Source organism: Geospiza fortis, unplaced genomic scaffold (assembly GCF_000277835.1).
Source record: "Geospiza fortis unplaced genomic scaffold, GeoFor_1.0 scaffold183, whole genome shotgun sequence".
NCBI lineage: Eukaryota > Metazoa > Chordata > Aves > Passeriformes > Thraupidae > Geospiza > Geospiza fortis.
Genome location: NW_005054447.1, coordinates 127417 through 153310, shown reverse-complemented (window position 1 = coordinate 153310; position 25894 = coordinate 127417). Strand labels below are relative to the sequence as shown.

At 45.1% G+C, this 25894-nt stretch overlaps 2 protein-coding genes across 3 annotated transcripts; both read right to left on the bottom strand.

Moving 5' to 3' along the window:
* Window positions 1-1370: 1370 nt before the first annotated feature.
* Window positions 1371-16504, bottom strand: BCO2 (beta-carotene oxygenase 2). Of its 2 annotated transcripts, XM_031062403.1 has the most exons (13): window positions 16256-16504; window positions 15354-15446; window positions 11764-11968; window positions 10575-10786; window positions 9532-9647; window positions 7919-8021; window positions 6740-6868; window positions 6461-6621; window positions 5152-5319; window positions 3165-3302; window positions 2812-2994; window positions 2342-2452; window positions 1371-2044 (listed from the first exon to the last, which is right to left on the bottom strand). In XM_031062403.1, exons 1-13 carry the CDS (start codon window positions 16362-16364, stop codon window positions 1931-1933), a joined length of 1842 nt encoding a protein of 613 aa, XP_030918263.1. In that variant the 5' UTR covers window positions 16365-16504; the 3' UTR covers window positions 1371-1930. The 2 variants fall into 2 exon arrangements, with proteins under 2 accessions (XP_030918263.1, XP_005427576.1); XM_005427519.2 differs by lacking the exon at window positions 15354-15446.
* Window positions 16505-20951: 4447 nt separating this feature from the next.
* TEX12 (testis expressed 12) lies at window positions 20952-22192 on the bottom strand. The gene is made up of 4 exons (XM_031062418.1): window positions 22109-22192; window positions 21510-21615; window positions 21357-21408; window positions 20952-21096 (listed from the first exon to the last, which is right to left on the bottom strand). Exons 1-4 carry the CDS (start codon window positions 22163-22165, stop codon window positions 20952-20954), a joined length of 360 nt encoding a protein of 119 aa, XP_030918278.1. The 5' UTR covers window positions 22166-22192.
* Window positions 22193-25894: the final 3702 nt, after the last annotated feature.

The window sequence follows — 25894 nt, the reverse complement described above, 5'->3', positions numbered from 1 at the left end:
TGTTCGGCCCCAGGATGCTCCAATCCCCCCGTGTTCAGCCCCGGGATGCTCCAATCCCCCGTGTTCAGCCCCAGGATGCTCCAATCCCCCTTGTTCAGCCCCAGGATGCTCCAATCTCCCCTGTTCAGTTCCAGGATGATCCAATCCCCCTTGTTCAGCTCCAGGATGCTCCAATGCCCCGTGTTTGGCCTTAGGATGCTCCAATCCCCCTTGTTCAGCCCCAGGATGCTCCAATTCCCCTTGTTCAGCTCCAGGATGCTCCAATGCCCCGTGTTTGGCCTTAGGATGCTCCAATCCCCCGTGTTCAGCTCCGGGATGCTCCTTGTCCCCCCCAGTGTCAGCGTTGGACCCCGGGCTGGTTACGGACATCCCTGAAGGAGCGCACCCCGGCACTAACATTCATGGAGCTCAAGCAGAGGAACCCTTAAGGAGAGGTGATTTTCAGAAAGCTTTGGGAGAACGGGGAGTAACTGGATTTCTCAGCGCTGCGAGGGTTTGAATGTGCATTCCCTCAATTCCTGGGAGTTCCCGGCGATAACGGAGTGAATCTGTCCGGGTGGGAAATCCGCGAGCCGCGGGGCAGGGTCTGTGCGAGAGGAGCGGGAGCCGCAGGAGCTGTTCGGGCGGGGAGCGCAGCCTGTGTGCGCAGCCCGGGCGGGGCTGTGTGCTGGGGAAGCGGAGCTTTAAACACGGCAGCTTTTCCCTAATCCACCTGAGCCTCTGATCCCTTCTCGTTTCCCACCTCAACGAGAAAATTAAAAAAAATAAAATAAAAAAGAGAACCAATGGAGCCTGAACTCCATCAAACACCCCTCGGCACCATTCTGCTGCCCGTGCTGGGGGCCGGTCCTGCGGGGACAGGCTCCAGGAGGAGGGCAGGATGTGACAATGGCCAGAGGCTGCTAACGGCAGGAACGGGAGCTGTTTGCCATCTAGTGGCTTCCACCAGCTCTGGCTGAGCCTCCTCTGCCTCTCCCAGAGCAGCAGCCCTGAGGTAAAATCCTTTTTCTTTTCCCCAGACCTGTAAGGAAGCTCAGAGGAGGAAAAGCCCCAAGGGCGAAAGGGCTCTATAATTACTCAAGGAAATTATTCAAATAATTCTTCACAATGAAAAAGTACAACTAGAAGTCCTCATTGCTCACCCACCCAGAGTCCGGGAGCTGGAGAAGCCTGGATGACACAGGGGGCTGGAGTTTGTTCTGCTCTGCTTAACCCCAGGGGGACACCAAGGCCCCAGTGGAGCTCCCTGTGTTTCCTACTGGTGTTTCCTACTGGTGGAACTGGGAGGAAGGCAGGAGCTGTCAGCCAGCAGAGCTGTGTCCTGCTCTGGAGATGTGCCCCCAACATCTACAAGACTCCGAGGGCAGGCAGAGAAAGGAAAAACTTCCCAAGGTTTTATTTGAGGGCGCTGCTATGGTACAGAAAAAAGCACAAGCACAGCTTCTGTGAGTGTCTGCATCCACCCCCCGGAGTCCACTGAAGGCAACCTGGATGCAAGGGGGGATTTACTCCCCTTCACTGGGCCCACCTGTCACCTGCTGGGTTTTGCTCCTTTCTTCTGCTCTAAATATTTCAGCCAAAGTCACAGCCCTGAGTGTTGATGTTCTCTTCCCCTCAGAGCACCAAAGGAAGGGGTTTATCACCTCAGTTTCCATTTTCTGCCTAGCAAGCCTCACCCTCGCATCCTTTGTGAACTGCTGCTATAGCTGGTCTAGCAAGATAGTAAAAAAAAGTAGATAAAGCAGTGGGCTGTGGGAGCAAAGGGGTTCCTGCCTTCCTTGGCTGTGTTTTGTTAGTTATACAGGAGGTTGTGGTGGAGAAAAAGCAGCTCCTTCATCCCAGATGTGATGGAAAGGCGGGAGGTGAAGGCAGCAGAGGTTCTTTGTGGGGCTGGCTCAGCCCTGAGTCCCAGGAGGTGCCCAGGAGTTCCTCAGTGGGCACTGAAGATGCCGTGGAACCCGTAAGGCATTGGCACCCCGACTTCGGCTCGCCCCAGTTCCCGGAAGGTCTCCGCATCCAGGACGAGCAGGAAAGCACTCTGGCTCTGCAGGAGGAGCAGAAAGGCAGAGTGAGTGGCCAGGCTGAACTTCTTGCACTGTTTGCACACAAAGGCACAGAGCAAACCATGGAGACCAAACCTACAGGGCAGGAGCTCTGAGCCTCACGGCTTCCACTGGGGACACACCAACACCCTGGGGAAAACTCCTGCCTGCACTGCCTGTGCTTGGCAGGGCACTCTGGGGAGCAAGAGCTACCTGCCAGGGAGCCTCCAGCTCGGCTCTGAGGCTTAAAAAGTGAATTAATGCCGTGTGACTTTGACAAACTACTGCCAGCAAGTTACCTCAGCAGGGGAGACCACCACAGACAAGATGACTCCGCTGTCCTCTGCCGTGGCATTAGGCACTGGCACAAACACGGGCTCTGACGGGTAGCATCCCTCCTCCTGCCAAACCTAGCAAGCACAGGAACATATGGATGAGCCTCAGGGACCTATGGATGAGTTTCATTGCATTCATACTTGTCTGCTACAGTGAGCAGAGTTACAATGCTCCCCACAAAGGCATCTGGAAATACTCTGTGCTGCAAGAAACTTAAGAGTTCAACTTTTTGTTAACTTTTTTTCATTCCAGGAGTGTGCTGGTGCCATCCTCTCCTGTTTGGTGACTGTGCCAAGTCATAAGGCGCCAGGTGAGGGATGAAATTGGGAATCTCATCCCAGACCCATCTGTGCAAAACCCTAAAACCCCCAGTAAATGTCACACCTTCAAATCCAGCTCAGGGGAAGGAACCGATGAGGTGACTTCACCTCACCTTGAAATTCTTGGTCTCCACATCAACCTTGACCAAGGAGTCTCCGAGCAGGTGCCCGAAGCCGCAGCCGTAGAAGTAGCGGTACCTGCGGCCGTTGTACCCAGAGTAATTGATCTGGGGGAACTCCAGGCCCCCGACTTTCTCAAAGCCCTCAGGGTGGAGATTTTCGTGTGTGCACCAGACCTGGGAGAAAAAGAAAATCACAGAGTAATTTCTACAGAAAACGTGCAGGGTTGGTTCAGCTTGGGCAGGGCAGGAGGACTGGCTGGTCCCACCAACCACTGCACAACCAAAGGTGGTTAAAGCTCTGAGGTACAGGTGCTGCATAAATGCATTTATGGTTTGGTACACACCTTGCCATCTGCACCTTTCACAGCCTTTGCCTGCGTGTAAGGCAGTGGGTTCAGGTTTTTCCCCACGGGTGTGTCTGAATCCACGTCCAGAGGGAGAACAAAGCGGCGAGGGAAAGCTCTGGGGACGGAGGCATAAACCTGTTAGAGAGACAGAGAGTGATGGTGATGGAGAGAGAACAGACATTTCAGCCTAAATGCACTTTTGGGGAACAATTCTGAAGTTTTAGACACCCCTGAATTCTTCTTCTTCTTTTTCCTATGTGTTTGACCAAGTTCTGGTAAGGTAAAACACATAATGGAAAGAAGAAGTTCCTGCGTGTTCCAGTAATATACAGCAGAAACCAAAACCACATGAATTAAAAGGGTCAGCACTGCTCTCACAGTAATTAATGCTGAGCTGGGTATGCAAATCAGCCCAATAAAAATCCATTATCTCCAAATTCAGCAGCGGGACAGACACTGTGTTTTATTTAGTTAGAACAGGCTAATGTTGCTTTACATCACCCTGAGGAGAAGCAGGAGAGCACTGTGCCTTCAGTGCCTGAAGCTCCCCTGCAGGATTCCCTCCTCCATGCTCAGGTACCCGTGGATTCATGGTTGGAAGTCCAGGGGAATGATGGTGGATTTACCTGGGCAGCAAAGTGCAGCCCCCAGCGTGACAGACACTCAGCACATGGAGAGGATAATTCCACCACTGCCGCTAAAGCTCTGCTCAAGCCAAGTTCACAACCCATCACATTACCATTTAAGTAAAATAGATAAGGACCCTGTTCTGGTGTCTCTCAGTTACTTCAATCCACAACTCACTGGTTCAGTTGTGAAACTTCACTTTAATAACATGTTAACCCTGTTTTCAAAACTTTTCTGGTTCATGTAATCTGGCTGAGGAACTCTGCCAGACAGAATACTCTGCCAAGGTTAGTGAGCCAGCAAATTTGGGGAAAAGAGACAAGCCATGCCCAGACACTCCTGAGGCTTTTGATGCAGTGAGGTTTGAGATTCTGTTCTGAAATGACTCCTCTGTGTGTGGGTGGGTGAAGTGTGCTGGTGATGTCACTTGTCACCTGAAGAATGTGCCTGCTGGAAACAGGCTCGGTGCTGACACCAGGACACCTTCAGCCACATCAAACTCCACCTGGGCTGTCCTCAGAGAAGGACAAAAAAAAAAAAAACAGCTGGGATTAACACTGTGCTGTACTTGAATATGCTCAAAAAATGCTGGAAAAGCCCCCAGAATAAATGGCAAGAGAAAGCAGAACCTGGTGGGACACAGCTGTGCTCCTTTCAGGTCGGAGCTGAGCTGGTTCTAGACAGCTCAGGACAGACAGAGGAAGTTCAGCCCTGTCTGGACCTGCAGCAGCCCGCCCAGCATGCTGGATTTCCAACAAACACATCTGCAGGGTGAGAAACTGAAAGTACCCCCACTTTTCCCATGTGTGACCTATGCAAAACAATGCCCCTCTCACAGCCTGAAATGGGGCTTTTCACAGAGCTGGACACACTAAATAATTTATTTGAATGTGAGGTGTCTGTGGGGAACAGTGCAGGGGTTTCTGTGATATTTGTGTTTCTGTGATTTTCATAAAAACTGCTCCTTTTATGAAGTAATGTCTTAAAAAACAGGATTCCTTTTTCTTTTTCCATTTAGAAGTTATGCTACAACTTATTTTGCATCATTTCTTGGGGGAAAATTGCATTACACAAGGATAAGGAAAATGAATGTCATTAAAACCAAGGTTTTAAAACAGAAATAAATTCTGCCAGGCTATGGAGCTCTGTGTCACACATAGGGCTTGAAGAGCTTCATAGGCATGCCCCATGGAGAGAGATTTAAAAGGAGAGAAAGCATCAAGAGATGATCATTTCAGTTTTCATGGCACTGTGCTTGTGCTGTCCCCATGGTGTTCTCCGTTCTCCCAGCCTGAGCTTTGCTGCAGAAAATCAACTCCTGCAGCAGATGCTGGGGGAGCAGAGGCAGAGATCTCACCTGGTCCAGCCCTTCCCCGCTCCTCCTGAGGTTCTGCAGCGTGTACAGGGCCAGGCTGGTGCCCTCGTCCTGGCAGCACAGGTCCAGCACCACGCAGCCCCGCTCCTCGAAGGCGTTGATCTGGTGGAAGGCGACGAAGGGCCGGGAGCACCACGAGCCTGGCAGCACCTGCAGGGAGCAGGGCACAGCTGCAGCTCCTGTGCACAGCTCCCTGCCTCACCTCCTCCTTCTCATCTCTCCTGTAGCCCCACGTTTCTCTTTTCTCAGAGAAAAGCAAGGCACAATTCTTCCCAAGAATATTTCTGGGTTTCACATTCTCTGAACCTCAGAGAATGATCAAAACAACTCTTATCTCATTTGCTGTGCCCGTGTTTGTGCAAAAGTAGAATGCAATGTGGAGACTGTTTACCCAGAGTGATGGTGTTTTCTTTCCTTGGCCTGTCAGGGCCAAGTGTGCAGCCCCACATTTCCCTTCACAGAGAAAACAAGGCACAATTCTTCCTAAGAATATTCTTATCATTTGCTGTGCCTGTGTTTGTGCCAAAGCAGAATGCAATATGGAGATTATTCACCCAAAGTGATGGTGTTTTGTTTCCTTGGCCTGTCAGGGCCAAGTGTGTGTGTCTGAGTCAGGACAGTCACGAGATTGTGTGCAGAGTTGGGTGCTTGGCAGATTCAGTTTAGATGCAATGTAACATAGTGTAATATAGTATAGAACAATATAGTATAATAGAATAATCAACTGGCCTTCTGATAAGATGGAGTCAGATGCATTTTCTGTCCCCTTGTTGAGGATCCCTGCAAATACTACACTCTGCCTCCCATTGTAACCCCTCTCATTCCTTGGGCTTTGCCTTCTGTCCTTGTGTCACCTCGAAAGGGCTGCTTTAAGCCACTAAGCAGCAAAACTGGAAGGAAAATCCTAAAATATCAATTAGCCCCTTACTGTGCATCTTTCCCAGGTTCTGACCTTTTTATACCCTGTAGTACCTGGGACCTGCATTTCAGTCCCTGTCCCTCCAAACTGCTTCTTTCTGCCTGTCCTTTTAGGGCTGGCAAAGAAATGAATGAATAAAGAGGAAAATGCATGAAGAAATCCCATTTTTTAACAAATCTACAAATAAGCATTGTAGTGTAAATCTACACTACAATAAACTTTAAAATATTTATTGCAGTAACTTCTGGATTGGTTCTTAAACTCCCCATGGCTGCTATGTAGAATGAAAGTTCCCAAAAAATTGGAAAAAAAATTGGAAATTTGGAACTGAAGTTCCAGATTAGCTGCTGCAGGGGCCAAAGACCCCCTCACCTCCCCAGTGTGCTTGTTCACCACATGGAAGTAGGTGTTGTGCTGAGGCTCCCAGCTGATCCCATCAAAGATGGGCTTCCCACGGAGCTTGGAGGTGATGATCTTCAACAGGTTCAGCTTGAGGGGCTGCTCGATGAAAATGATGTAGTTTTCAGTCATCCCTGAGGAGAGAAGGGAGGAATATCACCCAAACTGAAACATCTCAAGAGCAGAGAGATCTGGCCAGCCCTTTCTGCATCGCATTTTCCCAAATTCCCCGAGTTTGGGGTGGACTCTTACCAAAGCTGTGGTAGTAGGATGGCTTTGCCCTGTCCCTGGGAGGGATGGAGCACAGCACTTTGGCTCCCTCCAAGGTGTCCCCGTGGCCTGACTCCTGTGGGGGGACCCTGATGATGTTGTAGCTGGATCCTGCAAAGGGGAGAAGGTGTTCAAACCAAACTCAGGCTCTGCTCCTTCCTGTTCTCCAGGAATACTTGGAGCAACGTCTCCTAAACCTCTCCCAACAGGCAGCAAAGCATTCTACAGAGGATTTATCTACCAAAAGAAAAACAAAAAGAGGAAACTTGAAAGGAAGCAGAGGGATCTTAGTCTGGGAGAACAGCAGCTCTGCCTGAAGCGTTCTCCTGTGATAACAGGGGCAGGATGAAAACCGAGCTCACAGGAAATGAAAACTCTGAGCCTTAGTAATGCTCATTCAATAAACCTGAGCATATGAGCAGGAAAGGATGGCACTTCTGAATAATAATGATCTAGAGCTTGGTATGTCCAGCTGGAAAAAGCACGTGGCACAGAGCTGGGTTTTGCTGAGGCCAAAAGGAAATGAAAGCAGCAAGAATGAAAAATGGCCAAAACTGGGGAAATGTGGAGCTGCCTAAGGGATCACAAAAAAGGGCAGTGGCTGTTTTCAGAGGCCTCTGGAAAAGAAGGATTTCACACAGCTGACAGGGACTGATTGCTCAGAGCAGCCATGTGGATGGAACAGGATCCTATCAAGATGCTCAGAGTTCTGAGAAGAAGAAAAATATCCCACAAAACTCAGCTTTGCTGGAAGACAGCCATGTGACCAGAATAAATTCTATCTTCCCTCCTGCAAAAACCCTTATGGTGCTCATCAAAAGCCAATTCACTCTAAGTGAAAAATATGAATTGCTAAATTTCTTCAGATGAGGCTTCAACAGTGGAGGGGACTTTAAAAAAATAATTCTCCTGTTTCCCAGCAAAGCTTGGGAGAGGAAGAGGAGAATTTGCTGGATATTCACAGGCCAAAGTCAGAAGCATCTGAAAGTAAATCCTGAGAGGAGCCAGTTTTATGGGACAGACTGACACTGACATTTTCACTGAGGAACAGCAATTTCCAGGTCTCTTTGGGTGTTTCTTCAGCAGCTGCTCCTTGCAGCAGCACCAGGAGGAATCCTGTACCCCCCGCCCAAAAAACCAGCCTGGCCATGCCCTCCTCACCGTGCTTCCCATAGGAATTGCCCATGTTGTAAGTTGTCCCATCAGACTCGTAGTGGGGATGAGCTGTGGCCCCATTCACTGCAATAAACTTGCTCCAGTCCACCTGCAAATGCCAGAGATTTTCAGTCAGTGCAGAACTTCCCCAAGGGTCGCTTTTGTGGAAGTCTGAGGAAGAAGAGCAGATTTTATTCATTATTAATAATGTGGGATCTGGACTCCAGCCTTCATTCTGCCTGCAAATCCTTGAAAATAAGGATATTTGTCTATCAGTAAAGCAGGACTAATAGCAGTAGAGATTCCTTGGAAGACACAGATGTTCCTTATGGTACAAGTGCTGGCACAGTGGGAATGATGCCCATAATAAGCACAGGCAGATGTGTGAAGAGATGGTCAGTGCCCCAAAAAATCCCCAAGAGTTTTGTCACTGCAAGCTCAGAAAACCAGGTCCCATTAAGGCATCTCAAACTGGAGAGTTTAAATGTGAAATCATCCCTTCCATTTCTTCACTTAGCCAAAAAAATAACAGTCTGCATCTAAAAAAATAATGCTTGAGGGGGATTCTTTTCATTTTATGACAAGGTAGCTCAACAGAGCTGAACCTGAAAACCCCCACGTGTCTTTTCATGACTGCAGTCTGGTTTACAACCAGATCAGCTGGCAAACCACCCAGGACAGCTCCAGCTCGGTGGCTGTGCTTTACACACAGCATATTCATGACTCACTACTGATCCTGCAGACAGGGATTCCTGGAGTGGCTCCCTCACGACCTGAGGGATGCTCTGAGCTGGCATGTTTTGGTGTCAAACAGGCCCAGCAGTAAATACTGACTTAGGAAGGGCAGAATCCTCATTCAGCCCTTCCCACAGCTGTCCAGCCCAAATCCCCTCTAAGGGTGCAGGCAGGGGGGATTTCATTTGCAAAGGTGCAAAATATGCATTAAAGAATGAGAGGAACACATCCCTAAGGAGATATTTTGAAGATTTCGTTTGCAAAGGTGCAAAATATGCATTAAAGAATGAGAGGAACACATCCATAAGGAAATATTTCACATCCAAGCAGAAGCAAAGCTGGCATGACTCAGGACAGCACTACATAGCTTGTGCTGTCCTGTCACAGGTCACCTTCTTCTGTCACATCCAGCCACAGGGAAAAACTTCTCTGATGTTTTGGTCATTTCCTAGTAGGGGGGAGAAAATCAAGTGGCAGCTGAACCACCCCTTTACAATGGAGGGTTTGATCAAGGGCAGCTTTGGAGTGTGCAAAGCTTGAGGCGTAAGAAGCAGATCAAGAGAATTGATATGAAAGCAAAGCACCAGGGAAAAGGCAGATGTGGGATCAGCAATGTTCACTTTTTCTTGTACACAGAAAAAAGCTGTTTCCTGTTCTGCTAAGAGGCGCAGACAAGCCCAGGCAAGCCAGGAGAGAAGAGGAGAAGTGATAGCTGTGCCCAGCCAGGCAGTGACTGTACCTCCACCCCTGAGAGCTGCCCAGGGACTCAGCTGGGAGATGCTGCAGACACAGACAAATTCCTTTGGAGGTAGAATTCCCCTCAGGCCAGCAAGGTGTGGTTCTGTACCACCATACCCCAGCTCCCTCATCCCACCTGTCCATACCTTCTCCTTTGTTTCCAGTGTCTCTGGGTCCAGTTTGTGCATGCAGATGTTCTCGCTGCTGACATAATAATCCCCTTTGTACAGTACGTAGTTCACATTGCAGTTGTCACTGGGTTCTGAAACAGAAATCTTGGCATTGTGCACAGCTCTGTGCAGCTCATGTTGAATTATGGCAAGTTAGGCATGTTTAAACAAATAAACCCATTTGCAGTGACATTAATCCCTGTGAGATTGATTGGAAGTATCTTGCTAATCTACAAAGGGAAACTGTGCAGGTGGAGCTGGGTTAAAAGGACAAGGACAGGGATGGAAATCACTGTGGCAGCTGGGCAAAGGCAGGTGAGGGATGTGGAGAGGTCTGGAATGTCTTGAGGGAGCTGGGGTGGGGATTTGGGGGGTGTCACCACGAGTGAAGGCGTGAGCACCTCGGGGAAGGACAGATGATGAGGCAGGAGGGGAAAGGAGAAAAGGAAGATGGTCACAGCATCAGCAACAAGCTGCAAACTTCAGCCCCGCACTGGTTTTAGTGGGGAATACTTTGCCTGCATTTAAGCCTCTTTCTTCCCTGACGTACACAGAATCCTAAAGGTACTGGGACTTCCATTCCTGTGCAGCACCATCCCTCACCCTACTCAATAATCTCCTGCCCCTTAGTCCAGGAAGGGAGGGATTAGCCCACTTACCCTACAAGCTTAGCAAGGCAAGGTGTTCTAAGGGCAAAGCTGTGTCTCAGGTAGAACATCAGGGTGTAATGCTCATTATCAGCACTGCACAGGATATTCTCTCGGGGAGAGCTTTCTTTGGGAAATTTGCAAAAAGATCCAGGATTGAGCAAGCTGAAGCAGCATCAAAACATTAAACTCTGCCTCCCCCCGCTGAGGTTGACACCAATTTGCATAATTTTGGCATTTGGGCCATATTCTAAGAAAAACACGAGCTCACAGAAAGTCTGTCAGACTTCCTCACCCCTCCCTTTCCACCTAACCACAAGTTCCTCCAAGGAAATCTCAGAAGCCCCTCAGGTTTTACAGAAGCATCCTTACGTGGCAGCTCGAAGCGGGACAGGAAGCGCCCAAAGAGGCTCTTGCACGGGTCTGGCATGGCCAAGGTGCCAAACTCCGAGGCCACAATGCGGCTGTGCTGGCTGTTCCTCAGGTAGGAGCTGCTCTGCAGGAACCTGCTCCTGTAGGTCACCGTGCCATGGGCCAGCTGGAACTGGTGCAGCAGGGCCATGCCATCAAACCAGTGGTTAAACCTTCCAGGAGAGAGAAAAAAGAGATGAAGAAGAGTTGGGCATTATATGATGCTCTGTAGTACCCTCTTTCTAGGTTTAGTGATGTTTGTAAAAGCTGATTCCCAGATCCCCTGAATTATTAACCACTGCTTTGTTTGGGAAAACCCCTAAATCAAACAAATCAAACCAAACAAATGAAAACAAATTGAAACAAATTGAAACAAGTATATTCACAGCTGTGGGATGTGATGTTTGCAAATGCTGTAAGGTTTTTTGGGAATAATCTATACAGATAAACCACCCACTTCTGCAGAGGGTATGGAGTTTGTGCTGTACTGTACAACAATATAAATTATTACTGCAAACCCAGAGGCCTTTAGCTCTCAGCTTCTTGCAGGATGTTATTGTCTCCAAACCAAGGGATTTGTGAGACTCCCAGAACACCTGATGGTCTCATTCTAGGAATATAAGGAGGAGATCAGCTTTGGCCAGTTACTGCCATCAGCTGAGCTGCCAGTTACTAGAATGGCACATTCCAAGCCACAGGGAGTAAGTGCCTTCTGGGGATATTTTAATATATTATTCTTACAACTGGGTGGATTTGCTTCGAAATCAGTTCACACCATTTGGTGCAACCAACTCTCCAAATTCCTGCCCTGAATTTATTTCAGAGTGCTCAGGGGTGGATTTTTGTTCAGGACAGAGGACAAAGCTGGGCATGTTTTATTCCCCACCCCACCACGGTGAGTGGGTGAGAGCCTCTCCGTGACTCAGCTTCCCCAGCCTCGGTGACTTCACCATCCAGCTCCTCATTGCAGAAAATGGGAGTTCCCAAATGAGGGGATAACTGCTCTGAAAAGAGTGACATCGATATTTCTCCATTCCCTTACGTAAAAAGAAACTAAGAGATGCTCTAAATAGTAATGAGGGGAGTCCCCTTTAGGTTTAGGCAGAGTTCTGGTCAGAACCATTTAAAAATTCATTTGAAGGAGACTTACTTGTCATTACCAAACTCGAACTTGCCAGGGCCGTTCCTCAGCAGATTTCCATTAATCCACTTGGGAATGTGTCCTTTGATCTTGGCTGGGATGGGCTCGGGGGTCTCCTCCACACTCTGCACCAAGGGGGAGATGCATTGCAGCCCCCGGGGTCTGTGGCATGGGATTTGCTCCTTGGATGGGCTGGGCAGGTAATTCTTGAAACCTGCAAAGAGCAGGGAGAACAAAACAAAGGGAATTGAGATTTTCACTGGATTAAAGTGAAAAATGCTAGATCTTGAGATTGGATATCAGGGAGAAGAGCATTCAGCATCTGCAAGCAGCCAAGTTTGGTGGATACTCAAGGTAAAGCCACAAAACCCAACATATCCACAGGGAGCTGGAAATCCTGTGGATTCTACTCTGCTCTAGTTAATCCACAAGAGACACTAGTTCTGCACCCAAAGGAGGTAACAGAATATAGGATGACAGAAAAGATGATGACTTTTCTTTTAATCAAAAAAATGCATATTTGGATTTAATTTCACGAATAATTAAGAGAAGAAAAAAAGGCTGCAAAAAATGGAAGAACACCAATGAAACTGAGCCCAAGCCTATTTACAGCACAAAACAGATTTACGAGTTTTATTTGGCAGGGAAATAAGCACAGTAGGATAATTTCTGATGGAGCCTCTGGTTTGGCTGCAACCACCCCTTCTGGAGAACAAAAGCTCCAGGAGAGCATGAAGTGATTGGAACGCTGTGAGCTACCAGTGATGTCAGTGATTGGCTCCCACAGCCTGGTTTGCAAAGCCTCATCAACACAAGGATTGTTTTAGCAATCCATTTAGCTGCAGAGGTGGATTTAGCCGGGGGTGCCTCCCTGCCCAGGTTGGCACCTGCCCATCCTGCCCTCAGTGCAGCTGCTCTGTGCTCTCCCCAAGACCACGGAGCCAGCCTGAACTGCTGAGCACTGAGGTGGGCTGAGATACTGACCAAAAAGGGCACATGGCAGGCAGAGCTCCATCACCCAGGGCTGCTCAGGCACCACACTCTGCAGGGAGTCCAGGCTGTTACTGAATTCACTCTGATTTTCTGTTCTTTCACCACAGCTGCTTCTGGCCTACATCCTTTAATCCAGGTGACCAAGTGTAGCTGCTGCCCAATTTCCCTCCTCTGAAACCCTTTGCTCAACATCTCCAGAGGAAATCTGATATTTCAGCTGGACTATCTGCAAAAGAGCTGAGCTGGCAGGCAGAATTCTGCTGAGCTTGTTTCTCTACACAAAAACACCCACAGGTTGCATGTTAGGATGGCAAGAAGGAAAAATGCAAGGTTCCAATCTAGCTCTCCAATCTGCCAATCCCCAAATCCTCCTTTAGATCTCTGAAGTGTTTGCAGAAATGCAGATGAGAATTGCAAAGATACAAAATATGCATTAAAGAATGAGAGGAACACATCCATAAGGAGATATTTTGAAGATTTCGTTTGAAAATGTGCAAAATGTGCATTAAAGAATGAGAGGAACACATCCACAAGGAGATATTTTGAAGATTTCGTTTGAAAAGGTGCAAAATGTGCATTAAAGAATGAGAGGAACACATCCCTAAGGAGATATTTCACATCCAAGCAGAAACAAAGCTGGCACGACTCAGGACAGCACTACATTGAAAGTTCCTGGAGAGCACTGTAAATGGAAATTTTGCAAAGATACATTCCACAAAAGAGCCTGACCAGGGTTGGAAAAGACCTCCTGAGTCCACCCCTCCCAACTGCTGCCCCAGAAATTCTTATATAAGAATTCTGTCTTTAAAATTATTATGTCTACAGGTACTTATTCCCTCTTTGGATAACTGCTCCTTGTCCAGATGATTAGGAAAATGCTTTCAATTTACCAAAGGACATTATTCTTGTTTTTCTGGCAGCTCTGGTGTGTGGTTTAGGTAGTTTTCCCTTCCTTGTCTTGTATTTAGGGTGAAGAATCATATCACTTCCTAAGCTAAGTAAGCCAAGTTCTTTTTGTTTTTCCTGTCCTGTGATAACCATTCACGTGATCATCTCAGTAATCCTTGAAATCTGATCTAGTTAGAACTCATCTCATTAGAATTCATTCCAAGGCATCCCCTACAAACTGGAGTTCAATAGAATGGACTATAAACAGCAAGAATATTTAAGGGAATGCCCCAAACCCAGGCCAGAAAGGGAGAAAGAGGCACAGCAAGAGAATGGATTGGTTTTTTTCTTCTGGCCATCACTCAAGTGAGCTGAAGATCCTGGCAGAAATTCGCTCCCTGGCAAAATGGGAGCAAATCCCAACACCAAAATGAGCCAAAGCAGAAACTTCCAGGAACAAGACAAGTCATTGCAGGCAATTCTGAATAGCTAGTGGGAGGGAAGGCACGCAAGAAGAAAAAAACCAAACCAACGTATCTTCCGTATTAAACAAAAAGAGATATGAGTAATAACTGTTAACTTTAACTGAACTTTGAATGCACAGAACACAGAAAACTCCTGGTCAACAATGTTCCTGAGTAATTTCAAAAATGCCATTTCAGTTTCAGGGGAAAACTCACTCATAAAAAAACCCTTTTTAAACATCCAGCTCCCCAAGAATGGACCAAACTCTCTCTGAGGAAGGTAGAAGATAGGCTGGTTTTTAATATTAAAGAATGCGTAAATAAAATTATTCCTTCAGTTCGGGCCACGCTCCAAGATGGACGAACTTGAATCCACAATTAAAACCCTACAGTCCCAGTGGGGCTCTGTGTGTGCTGGAACACTTGAAAATCAGCACAAGACCACAGAACCCTCATTTCTCCACTGTAGTTTCTTTCCATCCTACCTCAGACTTTTAAAAACACGCTTAAGGTCTTTGGCATATCCAAGCACAAGCAGTGCCAGACACAGAGGTGTAACTTTCCTCCAAAATTTTCTTAACATAGCAGGCAACCACAGCAGAGTTATCCTTTGTTCAGCTCCTGTTTCCCTGCACAGTGTGCCATGATTTCACTGACCCATACAAACTGACAGCCCAGCATTGATTATCTATTGATTGCTTATACGCAGATATGGTGGGATGAAGGACCAGGCTCTTGAAGAGAAAGCTGCTGTGGGTGCAGCCACCATGAATCAGACATTAAATTGTATTTCAACAGCAGTGGGTGGGACATGAAATCTGTATCTGTAACGGTGGATGATAGAAGCATGGGAGCCATTTGCTACATGGGATCACATGGGAGAGGGCAATGTCATTTTGATTTTAATCTACACGTTCAAAGCCAAGGCTCAGGGTCCACCTCTCCACGCACAGTCTAATTGTTTGACTCCAGAATTAAGGGCCAAATTTAGCAAATAGAATGCTCGTTATATTCTTCAAGTAGGGAGAATGAGGCAAGAATTCTGTTTTCCCCGAGGATCATTCAAACTGGGAATTTTCCTCTGGCACAGGCTGTGTTTTGTTCCATATAAAACACTGGCACAACATGGAAGCAAAGCAGTTCTCCCCGACCCCAGCCTGAACCAGAGCCGTGGATTTGTGCCCTCTGGACTCCCCCCAGGGTTGGAGCCCTGAGCTCCCAGTGGGATTTCTGAAGGGAAGGTGCAGCACTTGCCTTGCGAGTGCCGGGATGTGCCCGTGCTGGGCTCCTTGTTCCATGCAGCTGCTTGGCTCCCCATGGCCAGGGGCTGAGGCACCGACTTCCTCTCTAACAGCCCGAGGAGCAAAGGAAAACGGAAAAGAAACGACAGAAAACACAGGGAAAAAATAAATGGAGAAAAAGAGCAGGGGAAGGCTGAAAGGAAGGAAAGGAGGAGGGCAGGGGAAGGCTGAAAGGAAGGAAAGGAGGAGGGCAACAGTGAAATAGCTGTTGATTTCCCAGAAAAATTAGAGTTTACAATTCAGAGTCTTCTGGTGGCACAACAAGGCAGATTTGAGATTTATTTCAGCTCTTTGGACACCTCGGAAGCAATGATTTGAATTTAAAGGGCACAAAACCACCACTACCCTCAAAAAGCAGAAATTTCCGTGAGGTTGGCCATGATTTTTATTTGTTCCTAATTTCTGAAAACGAGTAAACAAATAAACAAAATAAAACGGGGAAAAAAAAAGAAAAACAAAGAAAAGCAGCTCAAGCGTTGCAATGATGACACAAAGCACAGAGTCGGGCTCTGATACAAAATCCTTTGGGGTAGTTCACCGTTTGCACGTTCGGGTTAAAGCCTCGGCAACGATGCGGCTCCAAAGAACCCTCTCCTGCCCACTTCCAGCTGGCTCCCTCGCACAGAGAATCTGCGGTGCGCTGCTTTTCCAGCTCCAGACCATCTGTATCTGCTGTAATCCTTGCCTCTGCCCTTTATCCATTCAACAAATAACAGGCATTTTCTGCCATCTAACAAAGACTTCAAATCGCTCCGTCGCGAATGCCTGACAATAGGAATTGTTCTCCCGACCCGTGTCAGCAGCAGCAGCCCCTTTCCGAGGGCAGGGGATGAAAGGGGTTTTAACGCGTTTTACCTGGAACGAATTGCATCAAAGAGCAGAGGACATGCAGCAGGTGAGCGAGCAGGAGGCTGGCGGCGGACAAAAGGATTTTGGCGAACATATTCCGGCGGGCAGAAGGCATCGGCTCGGAGCGGCCGGGCGGAGGTAGCGGTGCCAGGGCAGCGAGCAGGGAGGCAGTGATGGTCGGGAGAGGCGAGCGCTGCCTCTCATCATCCTTTCACAATAAGAGCCGTGCCCGCAGCAGCGCCGCGTCCCGCGGGCCGGGGCGGGCCCCGCCGCCAGCCACTGCCAGGGCATTGCTGCTGCTGCCAGGGCACTGTGGCACCTGGGAAAAATGCACCAGCGCTGTGTGCCAGCCGGAGAGATGGAAAGACAGGCAAGAACAGGACGTGGATCTGTGTATCAGAGCAGCCAGGCTTCTAGGTAATTCCAGGAAATTCCCCCCACCTCGCTTTCGTGTTCAGCTCCCAGAAATACTTGGGATGCAAAATAGTTTTGTTTCAAAACCTGAGGAGCCATTTTGCACCTTAATGAATCTCTTTGGGAATATTGGTTGCCACGCCAGATTCCCCCACCAAACCCAGCAGGATGGGCTGTGCTCTGCTGAGCTGCACCTGGGACAGAGCCTTCCCTTGGGGATGCCAGGAGCGAGCTGCCAGGGCTTTGGATTTGTGATGGAACATTGGTTTCATGTCATTAATCTGCTCTTAAAGGCTGTGCTGTGCCTGGAGAGGGAGCTGGGCAGCAGGCACAGCACGCCAGGGACCCCATTCCACAGACAGATTAAATCTCATCCAAAACCTGCTGAGAATTAAGCTGATTTCTTCCTGTCCTTCCTGCACTTTTAAAACTCCTCTCTTATTACTCCCTCCCTTGAGTTCTGCTTTCTCTCAACAAATCCATCTGCTTCAACCTTTTCCCACAGATCATCTTTTCTCAGCTCCTTATTATTTCTGGTTTCTGGAAATCTTGATTTCCACTCAACCTTTCATGTTTTTGAGATGACCACGAATTTTTAATGTATGTTAGTGATGCATTTGTGACTTCTAGTTTGCTGCTCTTTAAAAAAAATTAATTATATTAATTCTGTTTTTTCTGTTTTTATATTATTTTTATTTCTATCTTTATATTAATTCTGGGGTTTTTTTTTCTAAATCATTTGGGATAATGTGGAATTAGCAAAGCTGGAAGCAGATCACTATGCAATACCACATAGGCTGATCTATGATGAAAAAGAAGAAGAGTATTCGTTTACTTTTAAACTCATTTGTTTGCCCTGACTAACTGATTGCTCTTATTTTCTAGATCATCATACACGATGTTGTCAATGACCTTACACCAAGCTGTACCCACTGGTAATTTTTCCATATTAAGCCAGCTATTCTCATAAAGGAATTTTTATTTTTAGTTTATTGTTATCCAAGTCATAGTTAAGAAGTTTCCTCCAGCCTCTCTCCAGGATGGGATTTAGGCTGACTGAGCTATGGATCTTTGCCCTCCTTTTTTCCTGGCTGTTCCCCTGTTGATGCAAAATGCCCACTTCGTTCTTTTCCAGTGCCACCTTCAAAGACAATTCAAAGGTCAAGCATTCTACCATTAGCAAAACTGAATTTTGATTAGTTCTGGACAGAATGTCCTGAGTCTAAAACACCTCTAATCCCCACTAGATTTGGGGTTTTTTTTCTATTCTGATCCATATTTATGCTAAAAGGCAGTTTCATTTTAAGTAAACAATCAAGATTAGCCTTTTCTCAGGAAAGAATTCGCATCACTGATTATCTAAACTCTCTGCATTATCTGTTATTTCCCATTTTTAACTTTTAGATAATAGAAGAGCAATGAGAGAAATTGAGTTTTTCATCACTTACACTTTCCAGCCTGTGAAGAAATTCACAGCAAGCTCAGAAATGCAAAGGCTCAGTGTCAAGATCCCCTTGACTCCAAGAGGGGTCAGAACTTCATCTAAAATGCTTCCAGATTAAAAAAAAAAATCCATTTATATTCTGTTACTGATCTGTCATCTTAGACGTTCTTGTTAATTTATAGGCTGGAGCTTAAACAAGGAGGGGAGAAGCTTAAAAGAAAACGTAGTTACCAGCTGAGCTTTGCTGATCAGGTTTAGCAGCTTCAAAGCCAATTAATTTTCTGTCCAAACCTCCTGCAGTAAAACTGGAAAGCAGACAGGGATGGGATGGGTGCTAGGTGGGTTTTGCAAGGCAGAGCAGGAAGGAGCCCTTAGTGTCAGATCAGAAGAGAAACGTTCTTTTGTTTCTCCCAATAAACACTGAAATCCATAAGGGGGGCAATCAGCAGGGTGGATGAGTTTTAGTCAAATAGGAAAGCAATAAATTTTTATTTTTAATGGTTTAGAAGGAAAATAGTGTGTAATGAGTGTGTTTATACATCAAGATACTGAGTGGAACACTAAAGAGCAGCCAGCAGAAAAGTGCTCTGTATTTCTGACCAGCACAACAATTATAGAAAGTTCCCTTTAAACAGGGAGAGATAAATGTATGATTGATTTCCATTTTCATTTTCAATTACAATTTCCAATGTAGGAATTATTTCCATTACTGAAATATTATTTAACTTCACAAGAGGAGAGGCTGACTTATTTTCAATGGATGTTTTAAAATTTCTGAACTCACTATTTCAAGCCTAAACTCTCTAAAATAGATATTGAATTAATTTTACTTACTAGATATATATATAGTAAGTAAAATGAATATATATATATTGAATATATATATATATATATATCTTGTCACCTATATTCGTGCAGCAAAACCAGTAGCTTTGTTGCTCTTAGTAATTAAAAAATTTAATAATTATAACCACACATAAGCTGATCTAGGTTACTATGGGCATACTCACTGACTTTACTCCTCAGATTCTAAATTCCTCTTATTATCCCAGAGATCCCACTCTACTAAAGGTTATTAATTGGAATGATAACCAACTGTATAAGAAATCACTGTAAAAAACCTAGAGTCATGATTCTAAAAATATATCTTGGATTGAACTGCACTAAGGAGTCCTTCATTGTTTTAAAAGTGGAACTTTAGTCATTTTTGTTGGATTTTGTGAAGTTTTTAAATAGAGCAAATTGCTGCAACAGGAGCAGTTGATTCCCCATGGAGAAAATCTTATAAAATTATTGTATCCTAAAATTAAGTTCTGACACTGATAGTTGGATATATTGACCACATAAACTAAATGGAGATAATCCAAACCCAGATGCTCTAAAGAGGTTGCACAATTTCCCCAAGCACAGACAGCTCAAATGCAGTAACAGGCAGATGCTCCTCAGTAATTAGATTTGTGTAACTTTTCTTTATAATTCATAAATAACTGTGGGTCAATGTCTGAGTTCAGGCCTTTGGCAGGCATCATTGTGAAACTCTGGGTTGTGTCATCACTGCAGATGAGGCAGGATTTTAGAAACACCCAGCACAATATTTTAAGAAATATCACTTCCTAAATCTTCTCTGTATAAACAGAGAAGCCTGAGAGTATCAGGGAAAAAATAGGAGACTGCTAAATATGATGGCAGAGCAGTGGTGAGACTTTGGAAAGCCTTCAGATGCTAAAGATGCAGATAGGCACCTTATGGGATTTTCCAAAATTCCTAAGCGGGTAAGGCGCTTACACCATGCTTAGGCACTTTGAAAATCCTGCTAAGGACATATCTGCATCTTTAGGGATCTAAATCTCACCCTACATGTCCAGTTCCTTTTCATTCTTTGCTGTAAATCGTGTCACTGTGACACGTAGCACGTTTGGCTGTGAGCTCAGGAAAGGGGGAAAGGAGGGTGGATTAGGTCTGAGAGGATTTAGAGAGGAAATCACTGCACACTACTGGGGGAGAGATGGAAATATATCTTGTTCCAGCACTTCTCTTTATTACAAAAGCCCCACACTTTGTACAAGTGATCCTTTGTACATTCCATGTTTCATCTTTTTTATTTTTTTAACACAGTAAAATGACAAGAAAGAAAAAGAGCTCAGTGTTCTCAGAAAAACTGAATATCAACAAACAACACTCATGAAGCCAAATAAAATAACACTGTAATTCCAGATCATGTTAACATTATCTATTTACTTATTGACATCAACAACAAAGCTTTGATTATGTTTTATAACTACATGGCCTTGAAATATAACACATATTACCAGTATTATAATGCATTTGAAATTAAGACTTTATACTTTCTCAAAGTTCTTTACAGAACTCTCTTATTTCTAAGCTGATCTTTTCAGCCTGTTTACATTCCGGCCAAATGGAAATAACATTGCAAGTATATTGTACTAAGATTTTAGCAAAAAAAAACCCCAATTTTTTAAAGTAGAAAGGAAAAAAAAACAACTCATAACCAGAAAATGGTTAACATGAAATAATCTGAGGTCATTTTCCACTTACATCATAAATTTCTATATTTCATAAAAATAGGTTTTTGCTATGTTTAATGGGTTAACATTGCTTAATGTCTTGACGATCCCTTGAATGACAGTATTTAAAAGAGGTATTCAGAATGGCTTTTATTAACTACCACTACACTGTTTAAACACTAAGTAGCTGCTTAACTTGTCGGAAGTTTCCTGAACTGACAGAAACATTTATACAAGAAACAGACATCACAACACTCATCACAGTTTATTTTCATACACAAACACAACTTTGGCTCTGCATTTTTATAACAAACTCCATTTAGCTTTGCAGACTATTGGCAATGACAGTGAATCTCTGTTTCAGCTTCTCCCTTTTCTGCTTTAAGTGCTTTTCTATGGCCCTGGCTTCTTTTAGGATTTCATCAAGTTCCTGGACATAAGAAGAATCTAACGCTATTCTTGCACTGAAGTGAAGAAATCTGTGGTTAAAATCAATGCTAATGCCATTAACTTTCTCACTACTTTTATGTTTTTCTTAAAAATGGGTCATGTATCAATATCCAGTTTCTGACCAAATTAATCCTCTGTTGTAATAAAACCCACCATTTTTCTTTCAAGATCTGCTTGACAGTTTTCAGTGTTAATTTCCCTAAACTGCAGCCACCCATCCATCTTATCTAGAGAATTTTAAAATTGCTGTGCAAATAGCACAAAGTTAACTTGCCTTATAGTGTCAGCGTATTTTGATAGCAAGTTATTAATTTCTTTGCTGATCTCTGTTAAGAGAGAAAAAGATAATTTTATTTAAACATTTGGATGACTCTCAAGATGAAATTAGGTCATTCCATACTTACTTCCAGTATATTTACTACATCACCATTTAAAATCTTTTCCAATGGTTCAGTCTTGAAAAGGGACTGCGAATCCTCAGAAGGAGCCAAATCTGTTTTGTCAGGCAACGGAGGATTTTCTGAAGCTTCATTCTAACAACAGAGCACATTAGGAAAAATACAGTTCTGGGATTTAAAACAAGCTTTGCACGGAGTTTAGCTGAGAGAAAGAAGAGGTTTAAAAAGACCTTGAGGATGTTTTTGGAGAAAATGCAAGTGGGTTCACAGTATCATGAGCATCTTGGGGAGTGGGTGGAAGTACCAGATTGAGATCTCTCTATATACACATATTTATATATATATATATACACACATATTTATATCTATATACTGATATATGTTGTATATATAGCACAGTAAAAGCTGGTGCACTTCAGAATCTCGCTCTCAAGAAGTTCTACATAAATATATCCCAGTGCTTACCCAATTTTGTTGGGCTTGAAGCCCTCATAGAAACTGCAGTTTCCTCACACTGAAAAAGTAATTTCTGCTGCCCTAAACGTCCCTAAAGTGCCGTGGATGTCTGTTCCTTCAGTCCAGAGGAGGACAGGGGATGGGGGGTCCTCCCTCACACAGCACCACTCACCTCCATCTTTTTGCTTTTATTTCTATTTTTATCTGCTTTTTGCGAGTTGCTCGCCATGGCTGCCTCACGAAAAGCACGAGGTGTTTGCTGAGAGGTCACGCTGGGAAGAATGTTTAAATAAAAACCTGTAAAACGTGCAGCTGGTTCTTCTTCAAAGGTAAAGGGGCGCCCCGCCCGGGGGGGAGGCAGCGCCTCAAAGGCTGGAGACGGCGGGGGAATGGCGGGGAGTCCCGGGCCGGCCTAAATTCGATATCCTAGGGGATTTAATTCGATATCCGAGGTAATTAAATTCGATATCCGAGGGGATTTAAACATTTCTGCTGCCCCCAGAGCCTGAGGGCACCGAGGCGCCCAGGACGCCCCGGCCCCGCCGCTTCCCCTTCAGGCGGGCGGGCAATGGCCGTGAGGGGCCGCGACTGTGGCGACAAGGGAAAGGGGACAAAGGACGAGAAACAAGAGATCCAAGGGGCAAGAAAGGGCACAAGGGACAGGAAAAAAGGGACACAAGGGACACTCGTTCCCCTCAGGGCTGGCAGCACCCCGGTGCCACCCTGGGCAGCAGCAGGAGCGGCCCGAGGCGCGCCCTGAGGGCCCAGGGAGCGGCTCCGGCCCGAGCCGTTCGATTAATTAAAACTTTGAGAGGTTCATCAAATTTCCCGTCAAATTTCACCTTCTAAACGAAATCCTTGGAATGCGTCTCACGCGCGATGGATCTGCCTCAAAGAAACAAGCCAGAAATGAGCGCAATTGGAGCGACCAGGCACTAAAAATGAGTAAAAACGCTAAAATGAGTAACAGCACTAAAATGAGTAAAAGCTAAAAACGCATAAAAACACTAAAATGAGTAACACTAAAATGAGTAACACCAAAATGAGTAACACCACCACAACACAGGGCTACCAAGACCATATTTTCTCTCTCTAGCTCCTGAGTGGAGAATAAAATTGTAGATTTCCCGAGGCTGTGTTTCACTGCTGTATGTGAACCTTTGTTCACAGGAGTTAAATAAATCATTGCAAGATGGGAACTTATGTTATGCTATATTATGTGAGTATGATATATTAAAGTTATGGCATGTAAAGTTATGTAAAGTTTGCCTCTGACTTGGGTTTTTTTTCCTTTTTTTTTTCTTTTCTTTCTTTTTCTATTTTCTCTTTTGAAGACAGGAAAGGACCTGAATCTTACATACATCATCCACAGAAGAAATTAAAATATCAGCATGAGAAATCAAACTCCTGAAGGAACAAGAACTAAATACTTCCTCAAAATAGAAACAACTTTTAATAAGCAGCCATAGCCCACTTCATTTAATTATCGGATATCTCATATATAATTATGTTATTAGCATTACTATCAAAACATTAATAAACAGATATGACAGAACATGTTAGGAAAATATTCTTAAGATGTTCACTTCATTTGTCATGGTAATAGCTTTTACTACCAGACCACCTGGAGTAAAACAAATTAAACATCTGAATTTTCATTTCCATTTTCTTATGGATATGATAGTCTACAAATAAAACTAGGACTAAAAGTAACATTAAAACATTTAAAAGTAAATTATCTAAGAGGAGAGAGTTCACTCTTACTGGAGTTTCAGTTCCTTTAAAACTTGAGCAAAATGATCGAAACCATTACTCTAAAAGTAGTTGCAGTTCCTCTAAGATTGGAGATATTAAATTCCAGTAGAAATGAAAAGTCTAAACTGTACCACAAAAGCCATTGTGTGAGTTAGATCTGGTCCTGAAAAATGCAAATATGTGCACAAAGGATAAGGAAATACCTTTTATTCAGTGTGTTCAGTGAACTAATTTAATTTTAAGGTTCTCAAAGGCTGACATGAAAGACCAAGTCCTTCTTCCTGATAGCTTTGTATGGAATATCAATTGGCCAAAAATATCAGTGCCAACAGCTAATACAAAATAAATAATTATCTGAATGTATATTTAAACTTAAATGATAAATTAGTAGTACAGCATTAATTTTTGAAAAATGTTTTTGGCTAAACCAGCCAAAATCCAGGGTTATTAGTAAGAGAGGCAGCTTTTAACCTCAAAACCACCTCCTCATGTTTATCATACAGATATTAACGCATCCCTGTGATCTTTGTTGTTTTTTGGTTTGTTGTTTTGTTTTGGTTTTTTTTGCCTCCAGGAGCAGTAAAAGGCATGTGAGCAGCTGAGAGAATGTCCTGGGAACTTGGGTTTGGGTTTGATGTGGGCATTTTGTGAGGGTGTTTTTACAACCCTCACAAGTTGGGGCTCTTCAATTTACCCCCCAAGCTGCAGGGATGAGTGCCCTAAATTGTGACCAGCCACAGAAACAGCAAATCCAGGCATGGAGATGTAACAAACTGGGGGGACTTTGTGGTGCTCGTATCCCCAGTTCTCTGTTTAGCCCAGAAATAAGTTTTGCACCTTTAAGGCTGGTTTTGAGAGCAGAGAGGGGAGACAAGAAGCGCAGAGTTTATTTTCAGAAATTGCACTCGTCCACATTCCAGCTCCTGGACTGTGCTGTCTGCAGCATGGACAGACAGCAGGACAGAGCTCTCCTTTGTTTTTAGTTAGTTTTTTAGCCAGCTGAGGAAGAGGAATTCCATGGAATGTGGTTTTTCTTTTTCTTTAGACATATTTAAACCTGCTCTGGATTGAACATCCAGAAGAGCACCTATAGCCCACCAGGCTGGGCCTGGGCCGCAGCATTTCCAGCACCAGGGGGACTGATAAGAGACTGATAAGAGACTGAGTGAGCCAAGCTACAGCCCACGGAGGGGACTTTTATGAGGAGTGCCCTAAATTGTGACCAGCCACAGAAACAGCAAATCCAGGCACGGAGATATAACAAACTGGGGGGACTTTGTGGTGCTCGTATCCCCAGTTCTCTGTTTAGCCCAGAAATAAGTTTTGCACCTTTAAGGCTGGTTTTGAGAGCAGAGAGGGGAGACAAGAAGCGCAGAGTTTATTTTCAGAAATTGCACTCGTCCACATTCCAGCTCCTGGACTGTGCTGTCTGCAGCATGGACAGACAGCAGGACAGAGCTCTCCTTTGTTTTTAGTTAGTTTTTTAGCCAGCTGAGGAAGAGGAATTCCATGGAATGTGGTTTTTCTTTTTCTTTAGACATATTTAAACCTGCTCTGGATTGAACATCCAGAAGAGCACCTATAGCCCACCAGGCTGGGCCTGGGCCGCAGCATTTCCAGCACCAGGGGGACTGATAAGAGACTGATAAGAGACTGAGTGAGCCAAGCTACAGCCCACGGAGGGGACTTTTATGAGTTTGTCATCTCTTTTGGAGCAGCAAGTTTTATTGTTTAATATTGCTCATTTTATGTGCTAGTGAACGCTTTGCCTGTGAAATAAACAGGTTTTTTCCACTTTTCTTCAAAGAAATCTTTTTTTCCAAACCTAGTAGAAGAAAGGCCACTTAAATTTGCTTTATAGAGAAAACCCCTTTAGAGGTTTTGTGCCAAATTTGCCCTAAACCAAGACATTGGGCAATAATTCGTTCCCAAGCTGGCTGCCCGGGTTTTTAGGGCCTGTCCCATCGCTGCAGCTCCAGCGTTCCTCCCCAAAGGCTGTGGGAAATTTGCCGTAAACCAAGACATTGGGCAATAATTCGTTCCCAAGCTGGCTGCCCGGGTTTTTAGGGCCCGTCCCATCGCTGCAGCTCCAGCGTTCCTCCCCATAGGCAGCGGGATGCGAGCGGGGCGTTCTCCCCGTCCATGAACTCCTCCCATGCAGCCGCTCCTGCACTCGGGAGGTTTCCGCGCCCAGGCCGGCACT

Coding starts and splice junctions, on each gene's coding strand:
- BCO2 (XM_031062403.1), bottom strand. CDS start 16,364: ATGCCTTCTGCCCGCCGGAATATGTTCGCCAAAATCCTTTTGTCCGCC. Junction 9,648..10,574: donor GTCCCGCTTCGAGCTGCCAC/GTAAGGATGCTT, acceptor TTTCTGTTTCAG/AACCCAGTGACAACTGCAAT. Junction 6,869..7,918: donor CAATTCCTATGGGAAGCACG/GTGAGGAGGGCA, acceptor TCCCCTTTGCAG/GATCCAGCTACAACATCATC.
- TEX12 (XM_031062418.1), bottom strand. CDS start 22,165: ATGGCGAGCAACTCGCAAAAAGCAGATAAAAATAGAAATAAAAGCAAA. Junction 21,409..21,509: donor ATTGGAAAAGATTTTAAATG/GTGATGTAGTAA, acceptor CTCTCTTAACAG/AGATCAGCAAAGAAATTAAT. Junction 21,097..21,356: donor AAATACGCTGACACTATAAG/GCAAGTTAACTT, acceptor TCTTCACTTCAG/TGCAAGAATAGCGTTAGATT.